This window comes from Moschus berezovskii, chromosome 8 (genome assembly GCF_049115385.1).
Source record: "Moschus berezovskii isolate FMDL1 chromosome 8, NW_MosBer_1.0, whole genome shotgun sequence".
Lineage (NCBI taxonomy): Eukaryota > Metazoa > Chordata > Mammalia > Artiodactyla > Moschidae > Moschus > Moschus berezovskii.
The window spans coordinates 72,183,888-72,192,010 of NC_142467.1; the positions used below are offsets into that span (position 1 = coordinate 72,183,888).

Sequence of the window (8,123 nt, forward strand, 5' to 3'; positions counted from 1 at the left end):
TCCTGGCAATCTTGATTCCAGCTTGTGCTTCTTCCAGCCCAGCGTTCCTCATGATGTACTCTGCATATAAGTTAAATAAGCCAGGTGACAATATACAGCCTTGATGTACTCCTTTTCCTATCTGGAACCAGTCTGTTGTTCCATGTACAGTTCTGACTGTTGCTTCCTGACCTGCATACAGGTTTCTCAAGAGGCAGGTCAGGTGGTCTGGTATTCCCATCACTTTCAGAATTTTTCCTTTATTGTAACATATATGAATTATCTCTTGGGATGAAATGGTCCAAGTTCTGTTAGAGATAGTACACTGAGTCCATTTAGTCTTGCTAAAAAGAGTCAGTGCCATATGGGAAAGCCAGTATTTTGCCTGTTGAAAGAGGATTGTCCAATTGTCCTGTGACACATAAACTAACTCAGATTCTATTCTTCTTGGTATGGATTCATACAAATGTAGATAAATGGTTCAATTCTATGAGATAGCAAATATCCTGTGCTTTGGGAAAATTGAAAGAATGTGCTGTGCTAAGTCGCTTCTGTCATGTCCAACTCTTTGCAACCCTATGGACTAGCTGGCCAGGCTCCTCTGTCCGTGGGATTCCACAGGCAAGAATACTGGAGTGAGTTACCATGCCTTTCTCCAGGGGATCTGCCCAACCCAGAGATCAAACCCGTGTCTCTTACATCTCTGGCATTGGCAGGCAGGTTCTTCATCACTGTGCCACCTGGAAAGCTCCTATCCTCTTATATATCCCTAAGCATGTACTATTGTGCTCTAATGAATTACAAAAGATGCAGATGGCTGAAGAAGAATAATTCAGAGATAAGTAAAGACATGTCTCTCAATCTCAGAATTTCTCTATCCATGTTTTCAGGTGACTGTGAACAACTGAACCATGGGGATATGGTTGAACCAATCATCCACTGATGGCTTCATTCTCTTGGGCATCTTTTCTCATAGCCAGGCTGATTTTGCCCTATTCTCTGCGGTTATGGTGGTCTTCACAGTGGCCCTCTGCGGGAATGTCCTCCTCATCTGCCTCATCTACATGGATTCTCGACTTCATACACCCATGTACTTCTTCCTCAGCCAGCTCTCCCTCATGGACCTCCTGTTGGTCTGTGACATTGTGCCCAAGATGGCATTCAACTTCTTGTCTGGCAGGAAGTTCATCTCCTTTGTGGGTTGTGCCATACAAATTGGATTTTTTGTCTCTCTCGTGGGATCTGAAGGGCTGTTGCTGGGACTCATGGCTTATGACCGCTATGTGGCCATTAGCCACCCACTTCACTATCCCATCCTCGTGAGCCAGAGGGTCTGTCTCCAGATTGCTGGGAGTTCATGGACTTTTGGGATAATAGATGGAATGATACAAATGGTGGGAGCCATAAGCTTACCCTACTGTGGCTCAAGGAATGTGGATCATTTCTTCTGTGAGGTTCCAGCTTTACTGAAACTGGCCTGTGTAGACACATCCATTTTTGATTCCCTGCTTTTTGCTTGCTGTGTCTTCATGCTGCTCCTGCCCTTCTCCATCATTGTGGCTTCCTATGCTCGAATTTTGGGGGCTGTGCTCCATATGCACTCTGCTCATGCTCGTAAAAAGGCTCTGGCCACCTGTTCTTCCCACCTTACTGCTGTGTCCCTCTTCTATGGGGCAGCCATGTTCATCTACCTTAGGCCTAGGCGCTACCGGGCCCCAAGCCATGACAAGGTGGTCTCTCTCTTCTACACAGTCCTCACACCTATGCTCAATCCTCTCATTTATAGCTTGAGAAATCGGGAGGTGATGGGCGCCTTGAAGAAGGGGATGGATCACTGCAGGGTTGGCAACTGGCACTGAACACCAGGGCATCTGAAGCCTGGTGCTGCTACCTCCGGTTTGCATAATGTTGGCGAGTCACTAATGCTTTGTGAGTGACTGTTTCCTCATCAATAAATGGGAATCATGACACTGTCCTACCTCACAGGGATTTTGTTGGGATAGCTATATGTAAATCTAAAGCACCATGAGGAAGCAATGCATTGTTATTATTATCATTATTGATCATTTATGAAGTCTTTGAAGGAAATTCACTCTATTTTTAATTCTTCTTGGTTATAGTTGGGTTTTATTGAATGCTTGCTATGTCCTGGGCACAGTCTTTTTTCATTTATGTATCATCTATATTATTTAGTTGATGATTTCACCTAATAAATATAAATATTTTAAATAAAAAATTTCTAGATGGGAGAAATTGAGTCTCTATGATTCTTCATTGTATGGTCCCTAGTCTAAGGGATGTGGGGGGGAGAGGTGTGGAATGGGAGTTTGGGGCTGGTAGATGAAAACTACTACCTTTAGAATGGGTAAGCAACAAAGTCCTACTGTGTAGCACAGGGAACTATATCTAATTTCCTGGGATAAACCATAATGGAAAAGAACATTTAAAAAAGAATATATATGTGTGTAAAACTGAGTCATTTTGCTGTATAGTGGAGATTGGCGAAACACTGTAAATCAACTATACTTAAATAAAAAAGAAATACAAATATATCCCTAACTGCTAATAAATTATTTATATATTTCCAGTACCTGGTTCTGTGCCTCATAGGTAGTAGTTACTTAATAAACCTTATTGAATGAAGGCAAGAAGAAGACATCAAAAGGGATATATGTATGAAAACATTTTTAAAAGCACTATTCAGGTGCCACATTTGCTGTGGCAACTGTGATTATTTCTGTACTTAAAGTTCTGCCAAAGTAAAACTGTATCTGTTTTGGAAAGCGGAGATTAGAACAGAAATAAAGACAGAATTTGAGCCATTGTTTAATAACTTACATATCAGTCAGGGTACAGCCAGGAATAAAAACTTTATCAGTTACTTTAGCAGAAAAAGTGTAGTTTAAAGAGTTGTTAACCAGATATTTGAGACTTTAATGGCAAAAGAACACTAAGGATTGCACAGGAAAAAACAATCTGTGAAAAGAAGTTACTCTTCCTAGTGTGAGGTTGTTGTTCAGTTGCTCAGTCATGTCCGACTCTTTGTGACCTCATGGACTGCAGCATGCCAGGCTTCCCTGTCCTTCACGATGTCCCTGCGTCTGCTCAGATTCATGTCCATTGAGTCAAAGATGCCATCCAACCATCTTATCCTCTGTCACCCCCTTCTCCTCCTGCTCTCAATCTTCCCTAGCATTAGGGTCTTTTCCAATGAGTTAGCTCTTCACATCAAGTGACCCAAGTATTAGAGCATCAGCATCAGTTCGTGGTATTCTCTTGTACTCATTTTTATTTCTGTACAGTCTACAGTAATATCCCTACTTTCATTTCTGATTTTAGTTACTTTATTGACTTCTCTCTTTTTATTTGCCATTCTAGCTTAAGTTTGTTCGATATTGCTCCGTGAACACTGCTGGCTGCCCCTAAAGGACAGGTCTGGACACCTACAGCCTGGGGGAACGTGGCAAGCTTGCTTTGGGGACCAGGTGGGCCCGAGCAGGAGAGGGGAGCAGAGCGGGCCCTAGGCCCAGCATCAGGAGAGAGAAGACAATCGCTGGTCCCAGCAGAGGGGCTCCTATAGGCTCCCAGGAGCCAGACCCTCCGGGGTACCAGAAGCCCCTGGCCCACAATGACCCAGGACAAACACAGTGTACAGAAGCCCTTTAGGAATGCTGTGGGCCTTGGCTAATGGCACTGGTGTCTGGAGGAGCCCAGCTGCCTTCTCCCAGGAGAGGGCACCCTGCACACTTCCCTCGCCGAGGGAGTGGGCACAGCCCAGTTGCCCCAGGCACTAGCCTGTCTCACCCACAGCTTTGGCACCTGCTTCATCTGCGCAGCTCCCGAGGTGTCAGTCCCTCCACACGGGCCAGGGGCAGGCAGGTCTGGTCCCCATTTGCTGGACCACGGGCATCACCCTGCTCTCCCTGCCTCAGTTCCCCATGACACGCTACATATATACACCCTCCCAGGAGGGAGAAGACGCCCAATGCTTGCCACGCGGAGAATGGAGCTTGCTGACCGCCCGAGCCTCCCGTCGCACAGGAAAAGCCCGCATGTTCTTTCATCTCCACTGCACCAGGGCTCCTTTCTTGCTCCTAGAAGTCAGTGTGCTTCAAGCATGTGCGGGGAGTCGGGGGGGGGGGGTGTTGCGCACCTAACCCCAGAGAGGGGCATGGCTGGCAGCAGCACAGAGAAGGCTTTTGAACAAATATTGAACAAACTTAAAAACAAACTTTTCTTTTTAAAGAAAAGACTTTTGGTTTGGTCAGTTTTATTTACTGTTTTTTAATCTCTTTATCTTCATTCTAATCTTTACTTTTTTCATTCTTCTAGGTTTTGGTTTCAGTTCGGTTCAGTCGCTCAGTCGTGTCCGACTCTTTGCGACCCCATGAATCACAGCACACCAGGCCTCCCTGTCCATCACCAACTCCAGGAGTTCATTCAAACTCATGTCCATCGAGTCGGTGATGCCATCCATCCATCCATCTCATTCTCTGTCGTCCCCTTCTCCTCCTGCCCCCAATCCCTCCCAGCATCAGAGTCTTTTCCAGTGAGTCAACTTGTCGCATGAGGTGGCCAAAGTATTGGAGTTTCAACTTCAACATCAGTCCTTCCAATGAACACCCAGGACTGATCTCCTTTAGGATGGACTGGTTGGATCTCCTTGCAGTCCAAGGGACTCTCAAGAGTCTTCTCCAACACCACAGTTCAAATACATCAATTCTTCAATGATCAGCTTTCTTCACAGTCCAACTCTCACATCCATACATGACTGGAAAAACCATAGCCTTGACTAGACGGACTTTGGTTGGCAAAGTAATGTCTCTGCTTTTTAATATTCTATTTTTAAATTTTTAAAATTTATTTTAATTGGAGGCTAAATACTTTACATTATTGTATTGGTTTTGCCCTACATTGACATGCATCTGCCCCCGGTGTACATGTGTTCCCCATCTTGAGCCCCCCTTCCACCTCCCTCCCCATCCCATCCCTCTGGTTCATCCCAGTACACCAGCTCCGAGCATCCTGTATCCTGCATCGAACCTGGACTGGCGATTCATTTCACATATGATAATATACATGTTTCAATGCCATTCTCCCAAATCATCCCACCCTCGCCCTCTCCCACAGAGTCCAAAAGACTGTTCTATTCATCTGTGTCTCTTTTGCTGTCTCGTATACAGGGTTATCGTTATCATTTTTCTAAATTCCATGTATATGAGTTAGTATACTGTATTGGTGTTTTTCTTTCTGGCTTACTTCACTCTGTATAATAGGCTCCAGTTTCATCCACCTCATTAGAACTGATTCAAATGTATTCTTTTTAATTGCTGAGTATCACTCCATTGTGTATATGTACCACAGCTTTCTTCTCCATTCATCTGCAGATGGACATCTAGGTTGCTTCCATGTCCTCACTATTATAAACTGCTGCAATGAACATTGGAGTACATGTGTCTCTTTCAATTCTGGTTTCCTCGGTGTGTATGCCCAGGAGCGCGATTGCTGGGTCGTATGGCAGTTCTATTTCCAGTTTTTTAAGGAATCTCCACACTGTTCTCCATAGTGGCTGCACTAGTTTGCATTCCCACCAACAGTGTAAGTTGCATTCCCTTTTCTCCACACTCTCTCCAGCATTTATTGCATGTAGACTTTTGGATAGCAGCCATTCTGACTGGTGTGAAATGGTATCTCATTGTGGTTTTGATTTGCATTTCTCTGATTATGAGGGATGTTGAGCATTTTTTCATGTGTTTGTTAGCCATCATTATGTCTTCTTTGGAGAAATGTTTGTTTAGTTCTTTGGCCTATTTTTTGATTGGGTCCTTTATTTTTCTGGAATTGAGCTGCAGGAGCTGCTTGTATAATTTGGAGATCAATTCTTTGTCAGTTGTTTCATTTGCTATTATTTTCTCCCATTCTGAAGGCTGTCTTTTCACCTTGCTTATAGTTTCCTTTGCTGTGCAGAAGCTTTTGATTTTAATTTGCTCAGGGCTGGTGCCCAGGAATGACCTGGAGGGAGGATATGGGGAGGAGGGAGGTAGGAGGGGGGGTTCAAGAAGGGGAACACTTGTACACCTGGGGTGGATTCATGTCAATGTATGGCAAAACCAACCAATATAATATTGTAAAGTAATTAACCTCCAATAAAAAAATAAAAATAAATAAATAGTTTTTCTCCTGTAATTGAGATCTAATCTTACTGCATTGTAGTCAGAAAAGATACTTGGAATGATTTCAATTTTTTTGAATTTACCAAGGCTAGATTTCACCTTCAGTGTTTAATATCACTTTATAAGATAGCTGTTATCTCAAATTAATATGAGAAAACAGGTTCAGAAAGGTTATGTAAATGCTCAGTTCACAGAGATAGTAAATGCCTTTGCTGCTTTAGTACGTTTACCTGAAAAAGAAAATCTTTGATTAAGGCTGGCCTAGAGCTTGGTAGGAGAAGCAGCTCTATAGACTGGAGACAGACTCGTTCTAGTAGAGGCAAAATCAGTGCCCACTTTAGCGATAATAGCTTGATATGTGCTTCTCAGCGGAGATGCAACAAGTCCTAGATTTAAAGCAGCATCAGCAACAACAGCCTGCACCTTTGTTACAGATTCTTTCTCTTAAGAGGACATGCCTTTTGTTCTAAAGTAAATAGCATTTAAAGAGGGCAACATATTGGAAAAAGTTGTAATGACTTCAATAATGTTGCACTAAACATAATCCATCTGATTCCAGATCCCAACCATCTGCTGGTACATACTTCTGCAGGAACAATGGCCTTGGTGGAAAATCGGACTTGAATCTCCCATTTCATCCTCCTCTTCAGCTACACCACTGCACCTCCTCCTCTTCTCCATCATCGTGGTCATGTTTCTGGTGGCCCTCTCTGGCAATGGGCTCATGATCCTCCTCATCAACACTGACTCCCGTCTCACAGCCCCATGTACTTTCCTCAGCTGGCTGTCATTCATGGACTTCATGCTCATCTCCACATTGTACCACGATGGCCATCAACTATCTCCTAGGCCATGGTTCCATCTCCTTCACAGGCTGTGGGCTACAGATCCTGTTCTTCGTCACCCTCCTGGGGGATGAGTGCTTCCTGCTGGCTTTCATGGCCTATGATCGCTACGTGGCCATCAGCAACCCACTGAGGTATTCAGTGGTCATTAGCTGCCGTGTCTGCTGACTCATGGTGGCATCTGTTGGCTCTCTGGTCTGGTGGATGGGTTGTTTCAGGCCATCTACACCCTGAGCTTTCCCTACTGTGGTTCTCAGGAGATCGACCACTTCTTCTGTGATATCCCTGCAGTGCTTGAGCTGGCCTGTGCTGACACTTCTCTCTATCAGACTATGATCTATGTGTGCTGTGTCCTTATGCTGCTCCTCCCTTCTCTGTCATCTCCATCTCCTACCTGTTGATCCTGATAACCGTGCTCCGCATGCATTCTGCTCAAAGTTGGAAAAAGGCCTTTGCTACCTGTTCCTCCAACACGGCAGTCGTGTCTCTCTTCTGTGGGGCTGCCATGATTGCTTACATGCAGCCCCAGACCTACTACTCCTCCAAGCAAGACAAGGTGGTCTCAGCCTTCTATATCATGATTACCCCTATGCTCAACCCACTCATCTACAGCCTGAGGAACAAGGAAGTGGCTGGGGCTCTCAAGAAACTCCTGGGGAGGTGTCCATGTGGTGGGAGACAGGAATAACTTGGCTCTGCCACTGCATATAAAGCTCTGGGCCCTGGGAGCCTGGCTTATTCAAATGTAGTTTGATTGAAGGAGGTACGAATATGTCTTACTGAAAATTAAAGTTAGTTTCTGACCAGAAGTAACCAGATTAGCAGATCAGTTCAATCTATCCTGTCCATGCTGAGTATGGGCAATGTGGGAGGAAGTCAGAGCCTCTATGGTTACATAGTACAGAAGACACAGACCCTTAATCCCACAGCTGCTGGGATTCTGGGCACGAGACCACTCTTAGCTGTGTCCCTTCAAGAATTACAGAAGGCTGAGGAGAGCTGCCCAAGTTCACGGTTCTCCTTGGTGTGCTGCCTGAATCTCGTGACTTATCAATGTGGATGGGGTACACATATCTGGCTGCCGAGCGGCAAAGAATTGATGCTTTTGAATTGTGGTGCTAGAGAA

At 44.7% G+C, this 8,123-nt stretch overlaps 1 protein-coding gene and 1 pseudogene across 1 annotated transcript; both read left to right on the top strand.

Moving 5' to 3' along the window:
* The first annotated feature begins 890 nt into the window (after positions 1–890).
* On the top strand, positions 891–1,838 carry LOC129558252 (olfactory receptor 2V1). The gene has a single exon (XM_055429222.2). It carries the CDS (start codon positions 891–893, stop codon positions 1,836–1,838), a length of 948 nt encoding a protein of 315 aa, XP_055285197.2.
* Positions 1,839–6,749: 4,911 nt separating this feature from the next.
* On the top strand, positions 6,750–7,685 carry LOC129558255 (olfactory receptor 2V1-like; annotated as a pseudogene).
* The last annotated feature ends 438 nt before the right edge of the window (positions 7,686–8,123 follow it).

Coding starts and splice junctions, on each gene's coding strand:
- LOC129558252 (XM_055429222.2), top strand. CDS start 891: ATGGGGATATGGTTGAACCAATCATCCACTGATGGCTTCATTCTCTTG.